The sequence below is a fragment of the Tursiops truncatus genome, chromosome 19 (genome assembly GCF_011762595.2).
Source record: "Tursiops truncatus isolate mTurTru1 chromosome 19, mTurTru1.mat.Y, whole genome shotgun sequence".
Classification (NCBI taxonomy): Eukaryota; Metazoa; Chordata; class Mammalia; order Artiodactyla; family Delphinidae; genus Tursiops; species Tursiops truncatus.
Window position 1 is genome coordinate 3,329,313 of NC_047052.1, and position 25,702 is coordinate 3,355,014.

At 49.5% G+C, this 25,702-nt stretch overlaps 1 protein-coding gene across 2 annotated transcripts; it reads left to right on the top strand.

Moving 5' to 3' along the window:
* Positions 1-16: 16 nt before the first annotated feature.
* Positions 17-24,962, top strand: EMC8 (ER membrane protein complex subunit 8). 2 transcript variants are annotated; one of them, XM_073796390.1, is made up of 5 exons: positions 17-481; positions 8,551-8,627; positions 13,990-14,059; positions 14,761-14,855; positions 22,669-24,962. In XM_073796390.1, exons 1-5 carry the CDS (start codon positions 251-253, stop codon positions 22,691-22,693), a joined length of 498 nt encoding a protein of 165 aa, XP_073652491.1. In that variant the 5' UTR covers positions 17-250; the 3' UTR covers positions 22,694-24,962. The 2 variants fall into 2 exon arrangements, with proteins under 2 accessions (XP_073652491.1, XP_004310868.1); XM_004310820.4 differs by lacking the exon at positions 22,669-24,962 and adding an exon at positions 15,367-17,527 and having other exon boundaries at positions 31-481.
* Positions 24,963-25,702: the final 740 nt, after the last annotated feature.

Consider the following 25,702-nt stretch of genomic DNA (forward strand, 5'->3'; position numbering starts at 1 on the left):
CTTTTCGGCGGCGCCCGGCGAGAGGCGCGAGGGGAGACTGACGTGAGCTCATCGGTCTCTCCCGGGGGGAAGCCGGCGTCGAGAGGAGCCGAGCCCGAGCGGGGCCTGGCCTGTGGAGGCCTTCGCCAGCCGCGGGGCCGCGCCAGGCAGCCGCCGCCTCGTCCCACTTCTCCCCCGAGGCGCCGCACGGCCGGGCAGCGGATCCAGGCCTCGGCCGGCGCCGGGCCTCCGGGGCCCTCCCGGGCTCAGCATGCCCGGGGTGAAGCTGACCACCCAGGCCTACTGCAAGATGGTGCTGCACGGCGCCAAGTACCCGCACTGCGCCGTCAACGGACTGCTGGTGGCCGAGAAGCAGAAGCCGCGCAAGGAGCACCTTCCTCTGGGCGGCCCGGGTGCCCACCACACCCTCTTCGTGGACTGTATACCCCTCTTCCACGGCACCCTGGCCCTCGCCCCCATGCTGGAGGTGGCCCTCACCCTGGTAAGCGCGGGAAGGGTCCTGCCACGGAATCAGCAGGGCAGGAGACCGCCTGGCGATCAGCTTCCGAGCAGTCCCAGCTGGAAGCTCCCAGTGGTCCAGCCGGAGTCTAGACCCACCACCGAGGTAGCCGTGACCACGAACGCACGACCCGCGAGGGCGCATAGGCCTTTGCCTGCACTTAGCAAGGCCCCGCAGATGGCAGCTCGTAGTGGCAGCGGCCGCAGGAGCGATCTTAACCGTCCTGGGTGTTTTTAGACGCTTTAGGCGACGCATAATGCATTAATTTTCTCACACCGGTATCCTTTATAGAAACAAGCCGTCGTTAACTGAGCGATGATTTGACAGCGTTTGTATTTGGGATTTTGAGTCACGAGAAGTTTTGACACTGCGGTTTGGCTTTTGCGCACCTTCGCGGGGCCGGATCCGTGTCTGCCGTGGGTGTAAAGGCTGCGGTTCTTCCGACGTTAGTGCCCCGGACCCCGAGGGTGGAGGCACGTTTAGAGGCAGCGTTGGCCTCACGGGCACTGCGGCCCGAGAATGCGCCTGAGCGCTTTGTAAGGGAAGGTCGTCTGTCCTCCTTAGTGACATCTAGAATGCACCCGTGGTTTTAAAAGCTAAAACCCGCAGATGGCAGGTTTGTGGAATTTAAAAGCCGGAGCAGACATACCTTCCAGCCCGCACACTTCTGTGGGTCTGCTCACGACTGGTCGGTCTATTGAAGTACAGTGAGAAAAGATGTGGCATAGGGATAGACTGGCTGGTCATTGAATCCTAGGCAGTGCTTGTTGAGGTATGGTGTCCCATAAAGGAAAAAAGACCACCGATAAATTTGAGTTGAAACCTTAGGGAAAAATAAACTGTAGACTCAGACTTGCCTGGCTTGAGGTGCAGTTTTTCATATACATATAAACTATGATACTAAAAAAAATTAGTTGATTATGCAAAAATTAGTTAAGTTTGAGAAGGTGTAGCTAGAAGTCCTTTCTCTATACCTCCCAACAAGTAAAATGAATCCATTTTGTAATTTACCTAATTATGACCCCCATGTAAAGTCTTGGCGAGCAGAAAGTATCTTTAGACAAACGGTCCTCGCCTAAGCTTACTGGGCACATCTTTGAATGCCTTTTAAACTGAGTCATTGTCTGAATTTCTTCATATCATCTTGGGGCAGGAGATAGATAAGAAGTAAATGATATTTATAAAATCAACCATTTTAGCTCCTGAAGAAATAGCTTGTCAGTACCAATACATCCCTAGGGTGTGCATGTGTCTGTTACTTCAAGTCTTCTCAACCACCTGTCTTGATTATTTTGTTATCAAGGGAATTGCGCGGCGATTGGATACGTGAAGTGCATTCCCTTTCGGGAACTAGATCAACCAGTAGCATCAATGCAGGATTATTCAGTTGTCCAGTGGTGTCAGGCCTGTGCTGGGGGAGGGATATGCCTATGGATCAAACACTGCACCTGCTTCGCAGTTGAACTTGTACCAAGCGGACAAGTACAGTAGCGAAGCATAAGTGCCGTATGAGGGGTTGAGCAGAAAGTGGGGAAGGTTCACGTAACCCAGCCTTCCTTCAGGGGATGCAGGAAAACCGCTCAAGGCAGAGGGAGTAGCTTGTGCAAAGACCGGGAGAAAATGGGGGGAGGGGTATTTCGGGAGGAGCTAGAGTGTAGAGTATAAAGCGACCTGGCATGGAGAGAGGTGAGCAGTGGGCAGATTTCATTGTAGAGGACCTTGCAGATCACACAGCGGAGTTTGGGCTCCATCATGAGGACAGGGAAGCCACTGGAGGAGAGTTGCATGGTCACATTTGTGTCTTGGACTGATCGCCCCAGCCTGCAGCAAAGAGGATGTTGGAAACGGGAGTATATATAATACTAGAGGCAGAGAGGTGGCCTAAACTAAGTGCACTGTGGAAGCAGAGGAGACAGACCAGAGAGAGCCAGGAGGGAGAATCCACAGCATTCAGTGACTAATCGTGTGGGGACATAGGGAAAAGGAAGCAAGGGTGACACACCTCTATTTCTGACTTAAGCACCAGAAGGACAGTGGCACCATTCATTGAGGGGAAATGACCTAGTGTTGACGGCTGAAAAATGGGTCTGAAACTCCGAAGATGGGTGGGCTGGAGACGTAGATGGGGGACCAGTAGCTTCCCAATGACTTTTGAAACCATGAGAGCAGGTCCTATTGGCTGGGACTATATGCAATGAGTAGAGAGCCATGGACAGAAACCTGAGGGACTCCAGCTTCTGTGGGGTGGGTGGAAGAAGGGAAGTCAGAAGACTAACCAAGGTGGAGCCAGGGTGGGTAGGAGGAAAAGGTGTGTTGCTTTATCCCTAGAAAATCCTATCAGAAATAAAGAGCATCTTAAAGGCAAACCTGAGCCTCACTTGGAATTGTCAAAATAGGATTAATTCTTTTCATCCTTAAGTAAGCTCTACAGAGTTAAAGGGTTACGTTCCTATTACAAGATATAAATGCAATACTTGAACGAATTAAATATACCAACTGTAAGCAGCTGCATTCGGAGTCGCCTTTACGTGAATTTTCCCCAAGGATTAGGGCTGTGTCCACTGTTTACCTGGGGAGGGAAGATGCCCAGAGGGGACCTTGACTCTTAAGGCAGGCCCACTGCCACAGCTTGTTAAGGGGCACTGCTTGAGGCCTTGTTCTGACCCTGTTCCCCGTGCATCACTGCACGCTGCACTCCAGACTCGCCTTCCAGCATGTCCCCAAATGTGCCCTTCAGTGTTTGTGTCTGCTGTCCGGCAAAATTAAGTGCAAACTAGATTCTCTGCGCTTAGCTTCTTTTCAAACAGTAGAAACTAACAGCCAAAGTTTTATCCTTGCCAAGCAGTGGTGGTTTGTGCTTACTTTTCTTCTATTGATCAAAACTTTGAATCATAGACTCAGAATTTGAAAAATACGAGAAAGATGTCAACTGAGTACAAATTAAATAACTTTCAAAATAAAGTTATAAAGGAAAATTTGCAATTTGAGTCCATCCACAAATTTTGTATTACAATTAAGATATTTAAGTTTATATCATTCAGCTTGTGACTTAGCAACTTTATAACCTGAAGGCAGTAAAAATCTCAGTGTATGGAGCCATGGTTTATCAGCTATAGAAGATGCAGTTTTAATAAAGCGTGTAACTCCATAAAACTGTATAAACGAGGCCTCATTCTCGCAGCTTGTTTCTATTCAGGGAGTTTCGTATCGAGTTATTTTTGATAAGTGGGAAGACTGACTTGATATGCAGTCCATCTAAGGGCAGCCTCAGATTCCTTTGCAAGGCTTTTCATTATAATTTTCCATTAAAAAAAATCCTTGCATTTCTGGGTGCTTTCTATTTTTTTTTTAAAGTACTTATGCCTGTTAATTTATCCTTATAACCCTTTGACGTAGGTAGTGATGGAATTATTTCTAAAAGCAAAAATCCATAAAATGTCAGTAGGGAAATGAGCATAAACCTGCTGTCTCCCTAAGCCCTCTTTGCCCTTTTCCCCGGTCGGTGGCTTCCTGGTGCCGTGGAGCTGCTCTGCATTACATTCTGCTCCAGGACTTCCTTCTTTGCCAGTTGGTCTAGTCACCGTGACTTGGGTCTAGAATTCTTTCTGCTGCCTCCACACGTGCCTTCTCTACTCATCTGCACAGGCTGCTGCCCCTCTGGCTTTTGGCTCAGCCCCCTGCTTCCTCCTGCCCCTTTTTCTCTCCAGAACATAAACGTGCTGGCCTGGGAGAGGGAGCTGGCAGCCCTGGGTTCTCCTTTCAGTTCTTGCCCTTGACCTTCACCCTCTGTCCCCATGCCATTTACCTCCAGAGCTTTTCCTCCTTGGAGGCAGCTCCTCTCCTGCCAGAGGAGGATCAGCAGCCGACTTGAGAAGGAGCTTTTCTTCTCGTGAAACTAACAAGCCCTGTACTTTTAGAAGCCAGGTCCTGCTCATTGCTGCAGACAGGGAGGCTTGTAAGTGGCAAACACGGGAGCAGCGCCCTGCTGGGGGTGGCTCTTATCAGCTCCCTGCCTCGCCTACTTCATGGCTGTTACATAGCCACCTGAGGTGGGCGCTGGCGCTTTGAAAATTGCAAGGTGCCTCATACGTGCAAATGTTAGCGAGATTGCTGAGAGAAGCTGCTTTCTTTGTGCAGTCTAACTGGGAACGGATGAGTCGGGCCCAGGGCCTTCAGTCGTTCTCCTATGTGTCTGGAATGGAACGAGCCTGAAAGGGCATTGAACAGAGGGTGGCAGACTTATGCCAAGGTGAAAGTTTCCTTCTTTCGCTCTGAAAAGTAAAAGAAACTACATAAGCAAATGCAGGATTTGGACCCTGTGTTCAGAGTCACTTGACGAGTTTCAGAGTGTTGTCCTGAACTTGTTCATTTTGATCGTTCACAAGATGCATCGCGGGAGTAGGGCATCTTAGCAGCAAGGTGAGGAAGATGGAAGCGGATTCGTTGAGAACAGCGGTCAGACAGCTTCTCAGTTCTTTTGCCTTGTCCGGCCCCACTTGGGAGGGAGCGAGTTGCCGTTTGGGCTGACTTCAGGATTCTGAGGGCCCTCAAGAGCTGCCTGCCCCACCCCCACCCTCCCGACTGTCCACACGGCTCGCCTCCTCCCACACCCTGACTCTTACTGCCCGCCGGGTCACTCTCACCGATGAGGTCTGGTTCCACTGAAACTTGTTTATGCCCCCTCTGTGGGCTCTGATGGCCAGTCGCCATTCCTCAACTGTGGGCCACTTGTGTCTGAATCTGGACAGCTGCGGACAGGCTGTGCGTGCCTGTCAACAGGCATCCAGACTTAACTTGGTCGTTCTTTTTTGAATCATTGAAAGGCTTCTAAAGCCAAGCCAGAGCTTCTGTGCCTGGTTCACTTTGGGGACAGCCTCTTCAAAGAGTTCTACTAGGGAGATCCCTGGTGGTCTAGTGGTTAGGACTTAGCGCTTTCAATGCCTGGGCCCAGGTTCAATCCCTGGTCAGGGAACTAAGATCCCGCAAGCCATGCGGCATTGCCAAAAACACAAAAACAAAACAAAAGGGCTTCCCTGGTGGCGCAGTGGATAAGAATCTGCCTGCTAATGCAGGGGACACGGGTTCAAGCCCTGGTCCGGGAGGAGCCCACAAGCCGCAGAGCAACTAAGCCCGTGCGCCCCAGCTACTAAGCCTGCGCTCTAGAGCCCGCGAGCCACAACTACTGAGCCTGCGAGCCACAACTACTGAGCCTGCGAGCCACAACTACTGAAGCCCGCGTGCCTAGAGCCCGTGCTCCGCAACAAGAGAAACCAGCACAATGAGAAGCCCGCGCACCGCAACGAAGAGTAGCCCCGCTCCCCGCAACTAGAGGAAGCCCGCACACAGCAACAAAGAACCAATGCAGCCAAAAATAAATTAAATAAATAAAATTTTTTTAAAAAGAGTTCTACTAGAAGTTCAAGGTCCTGACATTATTTTTCTGCTGGAATTTGGTTAGGCCCTTGGAGTTTTACATACAGGAATTCACCCCTCGTTAGGTAAAGTGTAAGTTGAGGTGTGCATTGTGTGTGTCACAAGAATCATCCTTCATGTCAAGTGACTCCTCTGCTCTCTGAGTGCAGGTATAAGGTGCCACCATGTGTTTGCTAAGGATTGAGTCCTGAACCGATACCTTCAGCCCAGGAAAGGGATCTGGGAGAGCTTAGACTGCTGTGGGAGTCCCTGGTGGCGTAGTGGTTAGGAATCTGGGCTTTCACTGCCGTGGCGCGGGTTGATCCCTGGTCAGGGAACTGAGATCCCGCAAGCTCATGGCCATGAGCTTGGCGCAGCATGGCCATAAAAAAGGACTACTGCTGGGGATGGTCAGGATAGCAGCAGCAGAAAATAATTATCTTATATTAAACGTAGCTGTGGTGGGCCAGAAAATGGCCCCCCAAGATGTCCACACCTCAATCCTTGGAACCTGTGAACGTGTAACCTTACGTGGTAAAAGGGACTGCAAATGAGATGAAGTTAAGGATCTTGAGACGTGGCGATTATCCTAGATTGTCTGATGGACCCAGTGTCATCACAAGGGTCCTCGTAAGAGGCAGCAGGGTAAGAGTCAGAGAGAAGAGTTGTGACAGAAGCAGAGGTCAGAGTGGTACAGCCACCAGCCACACCTAGGGTGACCCCTAGGTGTCGGGAAAGGCAAGGAACGAATTCTCCCCTAGAGCCTCCAGAAGGAATCAGCCCAGTGGACCCATTTTAGACTTCTGACCCGGAAGATAAATTTGTGTTGTATTAAGCCACTAAGTTTTTGTGACTTGTTACAAGGGCATTAGGAAGCCAGGACAGTAGCCAAACTTGGGATACCATCTGTAGTTGTGACTCTGGCTATAAGAACAGCCCACACCACAGGGCTGGGAGAGGGGCACCCAAGTGGGCAGGGGTGAGGGTCACCTCAAGTGAGGATACACTCAAGAGACCAGTCTTTGATCAGAAACAAAGACTGAGAGGGCTACACTAAAGGATGGGCTAACTTATGGGTTTGAGTTCAGGGAATGGGACCAAATGCCAAATTTTAGAACAGGGCTATGCCCTTTGATACCACATAGAGATACATTTAGAAAGAAATGAAAGAATTTGCTGCTGTAAGCAGCAAGAGAGAGTTTCTAGAACTCATTCCTTGAAGAGGTGATAGAAACAAAATATAAGTAATTGTGGAATAATTTGCATCAAAGTTACAGTGAAAGAGCCGTTATAAATATTTTGTAGACTTGGCTCTCGTCTTTTGAGTGGATGACCAAAACGTCTAATTCGTTCACTGAGCCCTGGTTTTGGCCAAATGTGGTAATTTGTGAGCTCTTAGGAAGCCAGAATTATTATTCTAATCCTTGTGTGAGCGAGGGAACCTTGGTCTGTAACCATTCTGTAATGTCTGCTTTTAGTCATAAAGGAGACTGTTGGAGACCCAAACCAGAACTTGAGAAAAAGAGCAGTAGAGCTATGTTTAAAAAAGGAAAAAAATAAGAAAGAAAAGAAAAACATTTTTAACCAGTTACTTTGAAAAACTCGAGGATCAATTTTATCTCTTCTTTTGCAGACTGAGGATAGGATTTACAGCAGTGTATTATTAAAATTCCGTTATGGCAAAGCAGGATGACCTTTTGTTGCTTTTAATAATAGCATTAGACCTGCAGGATGCTAAATCTGATGAGAGAAGAGTGGCATTATAAAACAAAAAACTTTAAAAATCCGCTGCCATGCTCCCATTTAAAAACATGCCACAGAGAAGGGTGTGCGCGTGCACGCGCGTGCCTGTTTACCCCGCATCCCGGCATGATGGATTTTTCGTGGTGTGTTGCTAGGAATATGGAGATACGGTATTAAAGCAGTTGGCTTTGAAACAGACTTACATTCCCAGACTGGCTGTGCTAGCTGGCTGTGCAAACTTAGACCCTCTCCGAGCTTTTTAGTTTGCTTATCTGTGAAGGATTGATTTAAGGCTTATTCAAGCCCCAGAATGCCTCAGTGCTTCATATTGTCAGAGAAGGTGGGTAACTCTGGTCTCACCTCACCCGCGGCACTGTACCCATTTAATATATGTCTGCACTGGGGCCTTCTGCTGGGACTGGGGGAGGAGGTCATTCCTCATGTCCAGCCCCACCCTTCCCAGTCATTACAGGGTCCTCCTCTGTGGGAAGACACCCCACCTCAGTGAGAGTTGGAGCCCAGGCTCTTCTTTGCTTTCTCTGGCCTCACGTGGACTGTGGAAAGCAAATTGGGGTGACCTTCTTTCCCCTGAACACCCATTTCATTCTTGTTTTTTTGTTTTGTTTTGTTTTGTTTTGGCGGTCCTGCTCGGCTTGCAGGATCTCAGTTCCCCAGTCAGGGATTGAACCTGGGCCACAGCAGTGACAGCCTGGAATCCTCACCACTAGGCCACCAGGGAACTCCCCCATTTCATTCTTATAGGGAGGAGGATACAGGGCTTATATCTGACTTGTCCCAGCATCCGGGGTGGGGGGGGGGTTCCCTCTGTTTATTGAGACTTGATATTTAAGGGAAAATCATTCACCTTTTCTTCCCAAATTTTGTTCTTCTTTCAGATTGATTCATGGTGCAAAGATAATAGTTATGTGATTGCTGGTTATTATCAAGCTAACGAGCGAGTAAAGGATGCCAGGTATGTCCATGCAAAACCCCTCTGTGGTCTGAAAGAATGATGCTGTGAGGGAGATGATCTCTGCTACACGTTTTGGCCTCTGGTCTCAGGATGCAAAATCTGTTAGAAGCCCTCTGGGCCCTCCTTGCTTGTTTATGGTATTCCGGGGGACTGCGGTATGGGTAATTCCAAACAACAGTAATTCTAAACGTTTAGTAATTCTAAACATTTATATTAACGTTCTGTTCTGTATCTTCTTTATTTTGCTTGAAGGGAATTCATAGAATGAAAGCAACAGTCCAGGGCCTTCTGTTTCTATCCCCACTCAGCTGTGTCTTGCTTCCCATTCCCAAGGTGGGAATGATGTAGGGCATAGCATTAGGAAAGAGCTCCGCCCTTTTGGGGGGTTAAAAAAAGAGTAGCTTGTAGGTGTGGTGCTCTTAAGGTCTGATACTTTGATGAAAATGCGGTGTTTGCTGCTTCTTTCATGTTAGGTTCTGGTTTCTTTTATCCGGCTATTTGCACCGACTGTGATTCTCACTAATGAGCAAAGCTGAGGTCTTTGCTTTATTTCTGCGTCAAAGTCCCAGCAGAAAAACACTTGACACCCTGTAGTTAGGATAATTTGTGGAGGACTTAATAAGGCGGTTGTTTCCAGAGCTGTGAACGGTATGTAAGAGAACTCAGGAGAGGGTGGTGCAGTCACCTGGAGCTGGTGACAAAAGCTGGTACCTGCGCTGCCAGAAGGGGTGAGGGGGGTTGGGTCAAGACGTCCGGCCTGAGGATAGAGTCCCCTCTGGTCGAGGGGTACAACCAGCAGCCAGCCTGATGGCACCTCACAGGCCGAGTCCCAGAGGAATCAGCACCCTGACCAGCCGAAAGCCAGAGGCAGAAGCCGGGGGGCCCTCACACGCTTCCCTCACGTGGCCAGGCAGCCTGGGACGCGGTGAAGGACCCCAGACCGAAGTGTCTCCTGGAGTCACATCCACTTGCCCAGCAAAGGCAAGAGGCTGGACTCACAGCGTTAGGGCCATAATACAATAAGCTGATGAAACACTTCAGGGATGGAAGCCGTTTTGCCCTAGAGGACTGGGCCCAGTCGGGACTCAGAGGGAGACAGGGTCACGGGCGCAGACTCCTGTGAAAGCCTCTGTGTGGGCCACGGCGCAGGGGCGCCCTCTGAAGCCTGGCTCCCACGCTCTTCCCGCCCGCTGCGCTGCCGGTCGGGCTCTCTCTCAGGTGCATCTCTTGTTGACCACGCCTTCCTCTTGAGCCCCCCTGCCTCCCGGGTCCTGATGAGCTGGGGGTATTCATGACCTGTTCATGGCCGGTGTCAGTCTTGGTCTTTGTTACACGAAAGAGGCTGCAGGGCACAAAGAGCCTGTCCTGGGCCAAGCTCTGCGCTGAGCCAAGCTGGACTCCTGGCCTTGCCCTCGAGTTGCTGGATTGAACACAAAAGGCACCGAAACCTAGGCCTGTGGTGCAGGCCCCCAGGCCCCATGCCGGGAGGGCGGTACAGAGGGCTGTCCAGCAGTAGCAGGCAGGCATTGAGTCCATTGCTGTGACCAGAGGGGCCCCCGGGGAGGGGTGTCGTTTGAACTGGATGCTTGCGCGTGGCAGGGTCCTGTCACGTGCAGACGTGGAGAGCAGAGGGAAGAGTGCAGAGCGGAGACAGCGTGATGCAGACACCGGGTGGAAACCGGCAGGAGTGTGGGGCGCACACACAGAGGGGGCGCCAGCAGGTGAGGCCACCCTGACGGCTGTGAGGCATTTCACTATTTTGTAAGCAGTGGGGAGCTGTCCTTGGAAGGTTTCCCTGTCCCGCAGCTGTTCTCGCAGGAAGGAGAGGAGACCGGGCCAGAGGTGATGGTGCTGGCTTCCTTCCTCCCCCGCCCCCAGACGCGCCCGCACAGGCTCTCCCCTCCGCTGCCTCACTTGGCTCATGGCCTCTTCATCGTCCTGCCTCTGTTCGGACCTCATTGCAGCCCAGCCTAGAATCATCTTGCTCAGACACCACTTTCATGCTCTTCACACCTTCTAGAATTTCCCAGGTCCTTCACCTGCTCTGCTCAGGAGGTCTTCATTCTCCCACTGAAGCCAGTGTCTAAGTGCCTACCAGCCGTTGGTGAGATCTGTAGAGAGTGTGGTGGGCGGTGAGACAAGTGTGTCCAGTAACCCTCTGGATCCCTTCTGACCCCGTGAGCCTCGGCCATACTCCGGGATCTAATCCACCCCCGCAGCGTGTTTGGAGTAAACCTCCAGTCACTACCACTGTGCCTGGCCTGGGGCTTTCGTGGTGTCATCCTTTCGAATCCTCACAAGGGCACTCAGCTGAAGAAACTCCAGCCAGAGACGCTCGCTGCACCAAAGCCACACAGCCAGGAAGCTCAGAAGCTGGGATCACGCTGACTTCCTTCTTCGGTACCGTTTGCTTCTACCTAGAAAACCTTCCCTTCTCTCTTCAGCCTCGCCTAGCTAAAATTTTGCTCCTCTTTCACAAACATCGGCTGATTCACATCGTCTCACAGCATAAGCTTTGGAGCCAGGTTAGACTTGCATTCAAGTCCTCAGTGACTTACTGATTCACCACTTTGGCCTCAGTGGTCCTGTCTGTAAAATGGAGCTAAAGAGTTCATCCCTCGGAGAGTGGTAGTGAGGAGGGCAGAGCGAAGCCACGTGCAGCGTGCTTATTAACTTTGTGTTTGATTCCAAGTAGAGGCCGGTCCTGTTACTAGTCCTGCGATTACCTTTTTTAAAAAAGGATCATTCAGTCACTGTTTTAATCGGAGAAAAAGAACTATAAGGTGTTTGTAACTAAAAGAACTGTAAGGTGTTTGTAACCTAAAAACTTCAGGTTATCCCATCAAGTTTTATTTGATCATTTCATAATTGCTGGAGCTTTGCGTCATGATAAACATTTCATGAGGGGTAGATTTCAGTACCAGGTCCAGTGCCTTGGCCTGAGGTAGAAGCTCAGTAAAGAGCTTTTAGATGTAAATGTGAGCTCTCAGTCACAGGTAGATGCCTAGTCTTGTGTGGGTTGGGAAGGGGGAGTGGCAAGCGGCTTCCTTCTCCAGGGTCCCCGCCGTCGTGTTTGGCAGCTGACTGTTCACAGGAACAAGGACTTGCGCAGCCGGGTTGGAAACAAAGTACTGACCTGACTGTCACAACGTGACAGTCTGACATTAGGAGTGGAGCGGGTCGGTGTTAGAGGCTAAGTGTGAAATACAAAGGAGAGGTAAACGAAGTTGGTAGCTCTTTGAAAAACTTCGGCAATTCACTAACTACTGTAAGTTTTAAGTTCTTTCAAAAGAACACGTGTTAAGTGTGAGTTTGGGGGCACCTGAAATGAAACATAATAAATGTTTCTCGATCCCCTTCCCAATAAAAGTCACCAAGCACTGTGATAATCATAAACGTCAGGATAATAGTATTTTGCCAGTTTCTTTGTGGCAAATGCTCCTGGGGAGAAGATCACGCTCTTAGCAAACGCTGGCTTCGTTTCCCTTCGCACGTAAGGTGTGAGTGAGCGAGGACCCGCAGAGACTCAGAGCGCGGTGCGCCTTCTCCGCAGTGGGCGGGTGAGTCAGCAGGTCCCACTACGCCGACTCCTGTGAAGCGCTGCCTTCACTTTGAGGGCCTTCCGGGGTGACCTGAGGGACAAGAATCCCTGAGGCCCTTTCTCTATGAAACTTTTTTTGTTTCATTTTTCTTAACACGATACTGCAGGTAAATAATCACACATCTCTATAAATTCTCAATTTTAAAAGTGAAAATAGAATAATTAGATAAACTTATTTTTATAAAGCATTGAACCAGCTTTTTTCACCTCAATCACAAAGAAACGATCGTAATTGTGTAGTGTGTTTCTTTATGGCTCTGTCCCTGCTTCGGAAAGCTGAGACTCTAGTTGTGCAGGGGGAAAAGATGCGGAAAAAGACAACTGCATACCAAGGCTTAAGTGTTCAGAGAGGGGGCTAATGGACCTCATCTGGGGCAGCTGGCAAGACGTCCCAGAGAGGATGGTGTTTTCTGGGCATTAAAGATGGAAGGAATCGAGTAAGCAGAGGTGGGCGCCGAAGGGCATTCCAGACCGGGAAAGGTCTGAGCGGGAGGAGGGGCGTGTGAGGAGGAGCCGCGCAGACAGTTCCCTGGGATGGAAGGCACACAGCGTTGCTCCGGGGGTGGGAACGGTAGCTGGTCCCGTGGCGAGAGCGGCTGGGTCTGCCAGCCTGAGCACGGGGGGCTTTTATCTTCTAAGAAGAGCCTGGAAATTGAGACTGGTGAGGAGGCAGTTTTAGAAACGCATGCCTCTGGTGACAGGCTGAAGGGGGCGGGCGGCAGAGAGAATGAAGGAGGCAAAGTGGAGGCGCCTGGAGCGGGGCTGGAAAGAAGTGGGAAAGGTCACCTCAGCCAGAGAAACTGGGAACAAGGCGGCCTGCCTGCCTCGGACTCCAGCCACCCCGGATTCCAGCCGCGGGGCCTTGGGAGCCTGGCAGGCGGTGGGGAGGCTTCAGGGTGCTGGCCCTCCGGGGTGAGGGTGCAGACGCCAGCCTGCACGGCATAGTGAGGAAATGGAGCGACAGGGACAGGATCGTCAGCTTACTAAAGAGGTTGAAGAAATATGGTTGAAAGCGAGAAGAGAAGTTGGACCGTGGCTGGACAGAACCGGTTAATTTTCTTGTCCTAAAAAGGAAAAGACTCAGATTTGACATGAGAGCTGGGCTGGTTGTGGGGGAAGGGAGCTAAGTAAGGCCCCAAGGGGGAGGTCAGAGTGGCTGGGCCTGCGGGCGGGAGGAGGGGGCGCAGGGACGCGTGAGACCCGCTCTCCAAGTCACCCTATTGACGTAAGGTGGAAAGTTGCCATTTATCAAGGTTGCGGTGGGCGCAGGGCCAGAGCCAGCCAGGGAAGGCTCACGAGCACTGAGAAGATCTGGAATGGCTTAGGAATTTTTAAAACTAAAAAAAAGGAAAAGCAACTGACCCCATTCCAGCGGCTGAGGGCGAAGATGGAGGAGGTGGGCCCTGGAGGCTGCTGGCCTGGGGCAGCTCTCAGCAGCACCGTTGTCGCAGGCCCTGGGTGGCACTCTCCCCCGGGGTCCAGGGAGCGTTTCCATTTAGAAGACACCCTCTCAGGACCCCCTCCCAGGGCTTCCTGGTGGGGGAAGGGCCCCACATGGCCCACGCAGCATTCCCCATCTTCACCAGTCACTGCAGGGGGAACGCAGTCACCAGAAGCTACTTAAGCGGGCGGGCGTAACAAGCTCGGGCAGCTTACTGGTGCCCTTGGTCTCTGTATCATTGCTCTCCACTCTGCCTTAGGCAGACAGTGTTGAACGGCGTTAACTAGAATGCGGTAACCTCGCTGGTTCTTCTCTCACAGTCCAAACCAGGTAGCAGAAAAGGTGGCCTCCAGAATCGCCGAGGGCTTCAGCGACACGGCTCTCATCATGGTAAGTCGCTCTCGCTCGCTCCGGAGTCTTCTGTGTGCGGGTGGCTTCTGAGCGTCCTCTTGCTGACGTGGAGCTCTATCTGTGGATGTCAGCGGTTTTCCTTCCTGCGAGTACTTCATCGGACCGTGGCCCCCTTTTGCAGTCTGCTCCCAACCGCACGCCACTGCTGTCCCGGCGCACGGAGTTCCAGGGGTGGGGGTCGTTCCACTTCAGCATGTCACACAGCGGGGTCCCCATGCCAGCACCACCACCACCACCTGGGAATTTGTTAGAAATGCAGATTCTAGGGGCCTAGCAGTCTGTGTTTCAGTAAGCTTCCAGATGATTCTCACGCACGCTCAAGTGTGAGAACTGTTGGATTACGTTAGCTGGCACAGCTGAGGGAGCAGGGGAGGGAGCCAGGGAGGGGAGTAGCTCTCCTCAAGAGCCTGTAAACCTCAGTTCAGGTGGGGTTCTAACAAGGAAGGCAGAAGTAAAGTTCGGAAGCTTCACGTTTGTGAAAAAGCGGTGAAGTACTTAGTGTTTCTCCGGTATGACACAGTGCACCTGGGCCGTGCTCTCGTGGTGTCATGCGCTGTGAGGTGGGGTTTCGGCCACGGGCAGTGTTGACACTGGTCCTGGGAGAGCCACGAGGAAGGGTCTGCGGACTTGCAGCAGAAGTGCTGGCTCTGTTCACGAGCATGTCCTTTGTCTCGTTGCAGGTAGACAACACTAAGTTCACGATGGACTGCGTGGTACCCACAATCCATGTGTACGAACACCACGAAAACAAATGGCGCTGCCGAGACCCTCACTAGTGAGTGCCCTGTTCCCGGGATGGCCCACGTGCCACGTGTGCTGGTGCCATTCCGGGCACCCAGCTCCCACAGGAAAGCGTTTTTAAGTTAGCGTCTTCCCCAGAGGAGTGTGCAGACCTCACACAGAGGTCGTGCATGTTCCTCGACCCCTGGAGGACTGAGGCCTACAGGGTTTCCGAGCAGTCAGGACAACCTGAGTGTCACTCGAGGGTCTTCCCACCCCAACCCCAGGGCACCCCTCCCCAAGCCACACCCTCTTTCCAGGCATTTGGCTCGGTTTATTTGTAATCAGTCATCTACTTCCAGCTTTTTCAGAATTTCATGTGGAGGGTGACTCTTTCACGTTTCAGATTCCTTACGTACATCTTCATGTGTTTAAACGTACGTGTTTGCTAGTGTTCAGTATTGTCTTCCTTTATACCACTCTGCATGTGGCTGGTTTCCTGTTTACTCTATTGAAAAGCCACCGGTTTTCATTAAGAGGCTGATTTCTCCTGTTTCACCTCGTAGCGATTACTGTGAAGACTGGCCAGAGGCCCAGAGGATCTCGGCATCACTCCTGGAAAGCCGGTCCTACGAAGCGCTCGTGGATTTTGATAATCACCTGGATGACATTCGGAATGACTGGACAAACCCAGAGATCAACAAAGCTGTTCTGCACCTGTGTTAGGGAGGGGTCTCAGTGACTGGCCTCTGGGCATTTCCGCTACACTGAAGAAGAAAAGCTATTTTTAAATGTAAATAAGATCTCTCATAGCCCGTGTGGAAAGCTGACAGTTTTCAGAAGTGGCATGTGCCTTGCAAGAGGGCACAGTGTCCCGTCAGTCGTCTTTCTAATGCAGAGCCTCGAGAACAGGCACAGACTGTCCCACCTGACCATCCCTGTGGACTCCTTCCCAGTTGTACATTGCTATAATGCTTTAAATCAAAGCTATTTCTGCTTGTCCGAGATTGTTCCTATTAAACGATTTTAACCTTTTATAATCTGGAGAGAATACTTTTTTTTTTTTTTTTTTTTTTTTTTTTTTGCGGTACGCAGGCCTCTCACTGTTGTGGCCTCTCCCATTGCGGAGCACAGGCTCCGGACGCGCAGGCTCAGCGGCCATGGCTTACAGGCCCAGCCGCTCCGCGGCACGTGGGATCTTCCCGGACCAAGGGACACGAACCTGTGTCCTCTGCATCAGCAGGCGGACTCTCAACCACTGCACCACCAGGGAAGCCCTGGAGAGAATACTTTTTAAGGCTTATGAACTATCTTTAAAAAAAAAAAAAAGGCCCAGATCTTATACCCAAATGAGAGTGCGTGTGAGTTTTCATCCTGTTTGAGTTAATATCCAGACCCTGGGATTGGGCAGGCACGTAGCGTGCGGGTGCCGAGCAGTGTCTGAGAGCTGTGTGCTGCTGTCAGCAGCTACGAACAGCACGCCCCCGCCCCCCCACTGTCAGGCTTCCGTAGCTGCCACGACTCTACACGTGGGAATAATGCCACAGTTGCCTGAGGAACCTTCATCATTGAGGGTAAAAACAAACATTGTTGGGAAGGCAGCTTGGATGGGAGCTCAGTGTAATAACCCTCAACCAGAAAGCTTGTAAACCTGTGGAACCAAAGGAAAAGTGGAACCATGCTAAGATTATCTTAAAGAGGCAAGAATCGGTCCTGACTCCCGACTGACTTGCATGATTGTCCGAATGGTTCTAATTTATGTCTTCAAAACAATTATTTTTTTTGTATTTGAAGCAACAAAAGCAGAACAAAACTTAGGGTCCGGAGTTTTATACTGCACTGTCTGTAATCATTGTACTTGAAACAATCAGTCAAGCTTTTTAACCCAGCCGTAGGAAACTGATGGGGAAACTTTATGGTTCCATTACATCTTTTTCTTTTTTACATGAATTATTGCACGCAGAGTTCAGAGAACTGTACCTTTGCTACTGTCTTTTTTTGGACTACATGAAGGAAATTTGTAACAATCGGATAATCTATTGAAAAGGTTTATGACACAGCATTCACTATTTTCTCTTAATAAGTAGGAAACATTTCAGCATTGCTTCCAATAGATGTGCTTTATCTGGTCCACCAGATTTTCTCTTCTTTCTTCAAATCCCGCTTGCCCTTGGCTTTTTAAGCTGACTTTAAGTCACATGGGGAAGACAAATGAAGGGGTGATGGATGCATCGGTACACTTTATCTTTTCACTCTCCTCGACTTAGACGCCAGGGCCAGCACAAGTGGAATGCAGTGCACAGTCTCGTCCCAGATGGGTCTGTATTTGTTTCGAAAAAGAAAGAGTTATCTCCAGCATTTATCACAGAGAAGCCTGTCTTGGGACTTCCCTGGTGGCGCAATGGTTAAGAATCCGCCTGCCAATGCAGGGGACAAGGGTTCGATCCCTGGTCTGGGAGGATACCACATGCCGGGGAGCAACTGAGTCCGTGCGCCACAACTACTGAGCCTGCACTCTAGAGCCCGCGAGCCACAGCTACCGAAGCCCGCGCGCCTAGAGCCCACGCTCCACAACAAGAGAAGCCACCGCCATGAGAAGCCCGCGCACCGCAACGAGGAGTAGCCCCGCTCGCCGCAACTAGAGAAAGCCCGTGCGCAGCAACGAAGACCCAACGCAGCCAAAAATAAATAAATAAATAAATAAAAATAAAATGAAAAAGAAAAGGCTCTCTTTTCCTGGGATTAAAATGAACGTGTGCTACCTCCAGGTCAAGGTCAAGGGGAACTGGCAGAGCTGTTTGGAACAAAAGGTGTGGCCAAGGCTAGTTTTGGAGGCATTGCAAGGATAGTCTTATTTCCCCTCATTTTCACCTCTTTGTGGAATTCTTGTTTCTGATGCCCCCACCTTCCCAGGAACATGTGCCGTTCTCCAGTCTGGATTTCAGCCTAGAACCAGGCGCCCCGTCCATGGCTGAGTCGGGCTTATGTTTTCAAAAGAAAGCATATTAAATACTCTAAAGGGAGGAACGTATCTGTGAAAAAAACAAAAACAGATTTCCAGAGTGCAGATAACTGGTCCTGGATGCTTGTAAAGACAGCAGAAGCCTCTGAGGGGAGCCCCAGGCCCTGTGCTGGGCTCCCCTCCCTGTTACCTCTCCAAGCCTTGCTGTGTGGCCTCTGAGCCTCCAGTCTCCTGGCCCTAAGAACAGTCTTCATTCTTCCCCACGCAGCATAAAAGTGAGAGCCTGTCAGTTAGCCACTGAAATGGACTCATACTCTGCCTTTTCCTAGAAAAGACTTAAAGGAACAACACAAAGTATATTTGTACATTGAAGAGATCTTCGTCCGTCAAAATGCCCTTGAGTAACTCTTTCCTACTTAAATCTGAAGGGGTTGGAGGGAAACGGGGAGGGCGAGGGGGTGGGGTGGTGTAGCGATATCCCCTTAGAACCAGCCATATGCTTAAAATCCTGGTGGACATTTTTCTGTCTTCCATAGCATCTATCCATCATGAAGTGAGTGGGACAGATGAATTACTGGTTTATGTAAAAATGCCATTTTCCATGTCTAATGGTTGCCTTTAAGAACTGGGGATACTAGGGGCTTCCCTGGTGGCGCAGTGGTTGAGAGTCCGCCTGCCGATGCAGGGGACGCGGGTTCGTGCCCCGGTCCGGGAAGATCCCACATGTCGCGGAGCGGCTAGGCCCGTGAGCCATGGCCTCTGAGCCTGCGCGTCTGGAGCCTGTGCTCTGCAACAGAAGAGGCCACAACAGTGAGAGGCCCGCGTACCACAAAAAAAAAAAAGAACTGAGGATACTAAATGTGAGAAGGTAGGCGTAAATGACAGAAAGCAATGCGTATACTAAGGAAAAATTGACTTCGCTAGTTCTAATGAAATTAGATTGACCTGGAATAAAAAGCAAATTAGAAATCTTGAGTAATTGAAGTTTTCCAGGCATCTGGTATTTTTAAGACTCCTCAGTGTAAAAAGTTCTAAGTAGCTTTGACTTAATAGCTCATTTTTCTGATTGATGTGTTTGGAAAACTCTTGTTCCTGTGTGTAGTCATTTTCAGCTTTTCTAACCTACCTTTTTTGTTTTGCCTTCAAAAGAAAAATATTTGCTTCCAAAACTGCCCCGTTTTAGCATTACAACTGTCTTAACACGGTAGCTGCTTTGTGACATTCTGTTAAGTAGAAGCCAGAAAAATAACCATGAGCATTCATCTCCGTACCCTGCGGAGATTTTTAGCAATTTTAATGAAGAGAGCTGAATTTTAAAATAGACTTTCGTTTTACTAATTGACATTTCTTTAGCCTTTCCATCAACTCAGTGCCTCTTAAGCGTTAGATTTTTTTCTTCGGTTCAGTAGAAAGCCTGGCAGCAAATGTTGGTTTGTGTTCGTCCTGCCACCTCTCAGATAGGTGGTGTGTTAACCTGGCTTCGTTCACACTTCAGCGTCCAGGGGATAACTTTGATATTTGTATCCTCATAACGTTGACTTGTTGTTACTCCTAAAATGCTTACGATCTCCTCGAATGGGATGCAGAATCTGATCCAGTTTTGCATTCCTCCAAAATGAATCCCGTTCTTCTAAGGAGCTTCTTTTCCCTTAAAGATTCACTTCTTGGGATCTAGTCCAGCTTTAGAACCGCCAAAAATTGTGTCTTCCTTGGTCTTTTGCTTTCAAAGTAGTGTGACAAGTGCCGGCAGAAGCTCCACTGCGATTTGAGTGGAGGAAACCTTTGGCTTGAACTTGCGTTACCACATGAAGCAGAATAGCGTCCTGTACTAGTGCTGTCTGAGAGAAGTTCCAGGTGCAGTCAGTAAGCCCGTAGTAAGTGACTGCGTTTCCGAACACAGGCACACCTCGGAGATATTATGGGTCCAGATGCAGATCACCGAAATAAAGCAATAGAGTCACATGAATTTTTTGGCTTCCCAGTGCATAAAAAAGTTATGTTTACACTATACTGTAGTCTGCTAAGTGTACAATAGCATTATGTCTGAGAAAACAATGTATGTATCTTAAAATACGTCATTGCTAAAACGTACTACCCATCATCTGAGCCTTCAGCGAGTCAGGATCTTTTTGCCGGTGGAGGGGCCTGCCTCAGTGTTGGCGGCCGCTGCCTGATCAGGGCGGTGGTTGCTGAAGGCCGGGGTGCCGGTGGCAGTTCCTTAAAATGAGACAACAGTGAAGTTTGCTGCATGGATTGACTTCCGTGAACAATCTCTCTGTAGCATGTAATGCTGTCTGATAGCATTTGACCCACAGTAGAACTTCTTTCAAAATAGGAGTCAGTCCTCTCAAACCCTGCCTTATCAACTAAACTGATGTCATAGTCTAAACCCTTGGTGGTCATTTCAGCAGTCTTAACATCTTCATAGGGAGTAGATGCCATCTCAAGAAACCACTTCTGTGTCCATCCATAAGAACTCATCCGTTCAGGTTTTATCATGAGATTGCATCAATTCAGCCACATCTTCAGGCTCCGCTTCTAATTCTAGTTCTCTTGCTGTTTCCACCACATCTGCAGTTCCTTCCTCCTCTGAATCTTGAACCCCTGAAAGACGTCCATGAGGGCTGGAATCGACTTCTTCCCAACTCCTGTCCATGCTGGTATTTTGACCTCTTCCCAAGAATCAGGAATGTTCTTAATGGCATCTAGAATGGTGAATCCTTTCCACAAGGTTTTCAATTTACTTTGCCCAGATCCGTCAGAGGAATCACTGTGGCAGTTAGAGCCTTAAGAAATGTGTTTCTTAAATAATAAGACTTACAGGTCAAAATGACTCCTTGATCCATGGGCTACAGGATGGAGGTTGTGTTATTAGCAGCATGAAAACGCTCTTAATCTCATTGTCCGTCCCCATCGGAGCTCTTGGGTGACCAGGTGCATTGTCGGTGAGCAGCAATATTGTGAAAAGAACCTTCCTTTCTGAGCCTCAGGTCTCAACGGTGGGACTAAAAATATTCAGTAAACCGTGTTGTCAGCAGATTCGCGTCATCCAGGCTTTGTTGTTCCGTTTATGGAGCACAGGCGGGGTAGCTTTAGCATCGTCCTTAAGGGCCCTAGGGTTTTCGGAATGGCAAATGAGCACTGGCTTCCACTGGAAGTCACTCTAACATTAGGCATTAGCCCCTAACAAGAGAGTCAGCCTGTCCTTGGAAGCTTTGAAGCCAGGCATTGTCTTCCCCTCTCCAGCTCGGAAAGTCCTAGACGGCATCTTCTTCCGGTAGCAGGCTGTTTCCTCCGCAGTGATCATCTCTTGCTCAGTGCAGCCACCTTCATGGACGACCTGAGCCGCAGCTTCCCCTCAGCACCTGCGGCTTCACCTGGCCCTTCCGTGCTACGGAGGCGGCTTCTGTCCTTCAGCCTCATGAACCGACCTCTGCTTCAGACTTTCCTCCTGCAGCTCCCTCCCCTCTCTCAGCCTTCGCGGAACTGGAGAGAGTTGGGGCCTTGCTCCGGATTAGGCTGTAGCTTCAGGGAATGTGGCTGGTTTGATCTTCTGTCCAGACCACTCAGGCTTTCTCCATATCGGCAGCAAGGCTGTTTCCTCTTCCCATCAGTGTGTCTACCGGAGCAGTGCTTTTAATTTCCTTCAGGAACTTTCTTTTGCATTCACAGCTCAGATAGCTGGCACAGCAGGCCTCTGGCCCTGCTTTCCACACGCCTTCCTCACGAAGCTGCATCGTTTCTAGCTTTTGACTTAAAGTGAGAGACGCGCGGCTCTTCATTTCACTTGAACACGTAGAGGCTACCGCAGGGTTATTAATTGGCCTAATTTCAATATTGCCGTGTCTCAGGGAATAGCGAGGCCCGAGGAGAGGGAGGGGGGGGAACGGCTGGTCTGTGGTGCAGTCGGAACACGCGCGACTTATCGATTGTTTGCTCTCTTACCTGGGTGTGGTTTGTGGCGCCCCAAAGCAATTCCACAGTCACATCTAAGATCACTATCACAGATCCCCATAACAAATATAACGATAGTGGAAAAGTTGGAAATACTGTGAGATTTACCAAAATGTAACGCAGAGTGAGCAGATGTTCTTGGGAAAATGGTGCCAATAGACTTGCCCGACACAGGGTTGCCACAGAGCTGCAATTTTAAAAAACACAGTATCTGCAAAGCGCAGTAAAAGGAGATCTACCTGTGCTTGTGAAGTTCTCTGGACAAGGCTTCAGACCCAGCGCAGCCCCCGTCGTCGGGGAGTCTGCCCCGCGACAGGACACTCACCCGAGTTTGCTGAGGGCCCTGGATGCGCCCTGGGCGCTGAGGGTTACGTGAAGTGTGTAGAGTGGACCCCGCTGTCGTCCCCCAGCTGCCCTTCTCCATTGCGCTGACCTCACTACTGAAGAGATGGTCATTCCTCAGAGAAGGGTGTTCTCAGAAACTGATCTTCCTGTTGCCTGGGCAGTGCCTCATCGCCCTGGTTCTTAGACAGCTGTGCCAGGCTGCAGCGGTGTGTGGTGTGGGTCCCAGCTGGCTACTTCAACTCTGTGGCCGTGGGCGGGTTACCTCTCGGGTCTCGTCTGAAAAAGGAGGGTGATGACACCTACTTGCAGGGAGGTTGTGAAGACCAGAGGTACTAACACATGTGCTAGCTCTTAGTAGAATGTGTTTGGGCTACGCTGAATAAGGTTCTTGATGCAAATGTTTTAACAGTTCTACAACATACTGTTGGCCAGACTGACCCTCAAGGTAAAAGCCTACTTAGTCCTTTACTAAGAAAGATGTTAAGTGTTTATTCATCGTAAACATTCAGTGAACGTTTATTGAATGAATGAGTGAATAAAAGCATTTGCTCTCAGCAGTAACAGCAGCTTACCTTTCTTTAACCCTTCGTTTACACTTGTCTTCCAGTCCGCGCTCCCCACCCCAGCCCTGAGGATGTGGAAGGGTGTTATGGTCTGCGTTTCACAGGTGGGGAACCAAGGCCCGGATTAGAAGTGACTGCCTGAGGACTCCTACGGCCAGATCCCAGGGCGCGGGCCTCTCCTGGGAGACGAGGGGCAGAGAAGCCGTGTCCCTCCTCCTCTTTCCACGCTGCCTGGCCTCGCTCCTGCCCCCACCCAAGTCTTAATGCAGTTTCTGGCTTACTACGATGTCAGTGTCTGTTCACAGTAGAAAACCCAAAAGAAACTAGAAGTCACTACCATTCTGCCAGCCTCCCATTCCCCCCTGTTCACGAAGACGCGACGGAAAGCTGTCACATCGTCAGGATCTCCTGAGACCTTTAATGTCCTGGATACTGAGATGCAAAGTGGGACGCATGGGAAGCCTACATTTGAGGAGGTTACAGTGTAAATTAAGAGGTAAAATGCATAATTACAAGGAAACTATTAGAAAATTTGTGCAGATTCTTGGGCTCAGGCCCTGAGAATCCAAATTCATTGAGATTTCGGACCCAAAAGTCAGTTTTTAGCAGATGATTCAGGCCATACTTTTAAAAACCCTGAGCTCTGACCAGAATCCATGCATTATTGTGAAGAATTAGAGACCCTCAGAACTGAAGTGACTTACCCCACTGTATACACTCAGCCAGGGACAGAGGACTCGGACCGTTAGGCCGACCCTGTGAAGTTGCTAATTCAACAGGTCAGCAGCTCAAGCATCACAATTCCATAGGGTTCACCCTGGCGGGATTCAGGCCTCCTGAGGGAACTCTGTCTCAGCAGGAAGCTCTTTGATTTTTTTTCTCTTAAAATGTGCCACGCACGGAATGCATGAATGTGCTGTAAACATTTGAGCAACAGGAAGCAGGCAGGTGACGCCGGACTCACAGCTTCTGAGCCATCTCAAGCCCCTGGACCCAGGACGGCAGGGCAAGGACAGTATTTTATACTTTCCCTGCGTCGCAAGTTATCTTATACCTAGGAAGCCCTGTTGATTATCTTAATTTTTAAATTATATCTGGAATCTGTCAGTACTTCCCACTTCCTGGAGGCGGCTCTGTACCAAGAGTGCTCCGTGCAGCTGCCTCCTGTGTCCCCAGGGGGTGTGCGGGACATACCCCCGGAGACCTGCTGTTGTTCAAGTCGGACAAAGGTAGGAACTGAAAAAGCAGAATCATCTGAAATCTCCCCATTTGCTGAATATCCTCTCCCCTAAATGTTACAGTCCTTTATTTTTGAATTCTGAAGTCTTAGATTTAAATTTGTTGAAAGAAATGTAATTGATATTTTCTGGATTATTTAATCACTTCATTTCCAGAACCGTTAAGTTTGCCCTTTATATTCACGTCCTACGTTCTCTATGTTCCCGTCTCAGACATATTTGGCAAGAGTTTTTTTTTTCTTAATAAAATTTACTTATTGAAATATAATAGGTGTATAGAAAAGTGTACAAATCACAGGTACGTAGCTCAGTGAATTTTCACAAAGTGGACACAGTGGGCAGGTGCAGGCTCTTGTAACTACCACCGAGCTCCAGATATAGGACATTAGAACACTGCCAGCACCCAGGAGCCCCTCATGCCCAAACCTAGGTTAGTTCCGCCTGGTCTTTGAGCTTTATATAAATGGAAGGGTACAGCATGTATTCGAATTGTGTGTGAGATTCATTCATGTTACAGGCAGCAATTTTTCATGCATTTTCCTTGTTGTGTGTTATTTCTTTGTATCACCGTACCCCAATTTCTCCATTTCACTGTGGATGGACATTTGGGGGTTTTCCTGACTTGGGCTGATACAAATCTTGCTGCAATTAATTTTTTTCTTTAATTCATTTATTTGTTTGGTTGCACCGGGTGGGTTCCTTAATTGCAGCTTGCCAGCTCCTGAGTTGCAGCTCTTGGGCTCCTTAGTTGCGGCACACGGGCTCGTCAGTTGTGGCACACGGGCTCCTTAGTTGTGTCATGCGAACTCTTAGTTGCGGCATGCTTGTGGGAATCTAATTCCCTGACTAGGGATCGAATCCAGGCCCCCTGCACTGGGAGCGCGGAGTCTTAACCCCTGCGCCACCAGGGAAGTCCCTAACTTTCTTGTATTGTTCTTTTGTGCGCATACATACACGTTCCTTTCAGGATTATGTGCAGAAGTGAGCCTGTCGGGGTGTGTATGTTCAGCTTTTTAGGGGACGTTACCAGTTGAACATCTGCCCCCCACTTTCTCCGTACCTTCAGCAACACTGCGTTGTCAGTCTTTTGAATGTGAGACATTTTGGTGGTGTGGAGTGGTATCTCATGGATTATTGGTCTACATATGAAAAGTAAAATGATAAGCTTTCCAGAAAATAACAGGAGGATATACTCACGTCCTTGGCTTGGCAAAGATTTTTAAACAGGACACCTAAAGAAGTGATCAGTTGTTAAAAAAAAAAAAAAAAAAGAAGTGATCAGTTGTACTACATTACAATCAAAACTTTTGTTCATTAAAAAACAATTACGACTGTGAAAAGGGAGGTCACAGAGCGAGAGAAGATATTTATAATACAGTCACCCAACAAAGACTTCGATATATCCAAATATATTAAAATTTTCAGACCAATTTTCTTCAAAAGGCAACACAACTGATCAGGTACTTCCCAAAAGGAGATATCCAAATGGCCAGTAACATCAAAACTATGCTCAAGTAGGCCTTCCCTGTGGCGCAGTGGTTGAGAATCCGCCTGCCAATGCAGGGGACATGGGTTCGAGCCCTGGTCGGGGAAGATCCCACATGCTGCGGAGCAACTAAGCCTGGGTGCCTCAAGTACAGAGCCTGCGTTCTAGAGCCCATGAGCCATAACTACTGAACATGCTTGCCACAACTACTGAAACCCGTGCACCTAGAGCCCATGCTCTGCAATAAGAGAAGCCACTGCCTACGCACCTCGACGGAGAGTAGCCCCCGCTCGCTGCAACTAGAGAAAGCCCGCGCACAGCAACGAAGACCCAGAGCAGCCCAAAATAGATATA

Bases quoted from the DNA above. Each gene is read 5' to 3' on its own strand.
- EMC8 (XM_004310820.4), top strand. From the start codon at position 251: ATGCCCGGGGTGAAGCTGACCACCCAGGCCTACTGCAAGATGGTGCTG. The intron at 8,628-13,989 runs GTATGTCCATGC...CTTCTCTCACAG, and splicing joins GAGCGAGTAAAGGATGCCAG to TCCAAACCAGGTAGCAGAAA. The intron at 14,856-15,366 runs GTGAGTGCCCTG...TTCACCTCGTAG, and splicing joins CGCTGCCGAGACCCTCACTA to CGATTACTGTGAAGACTGGC.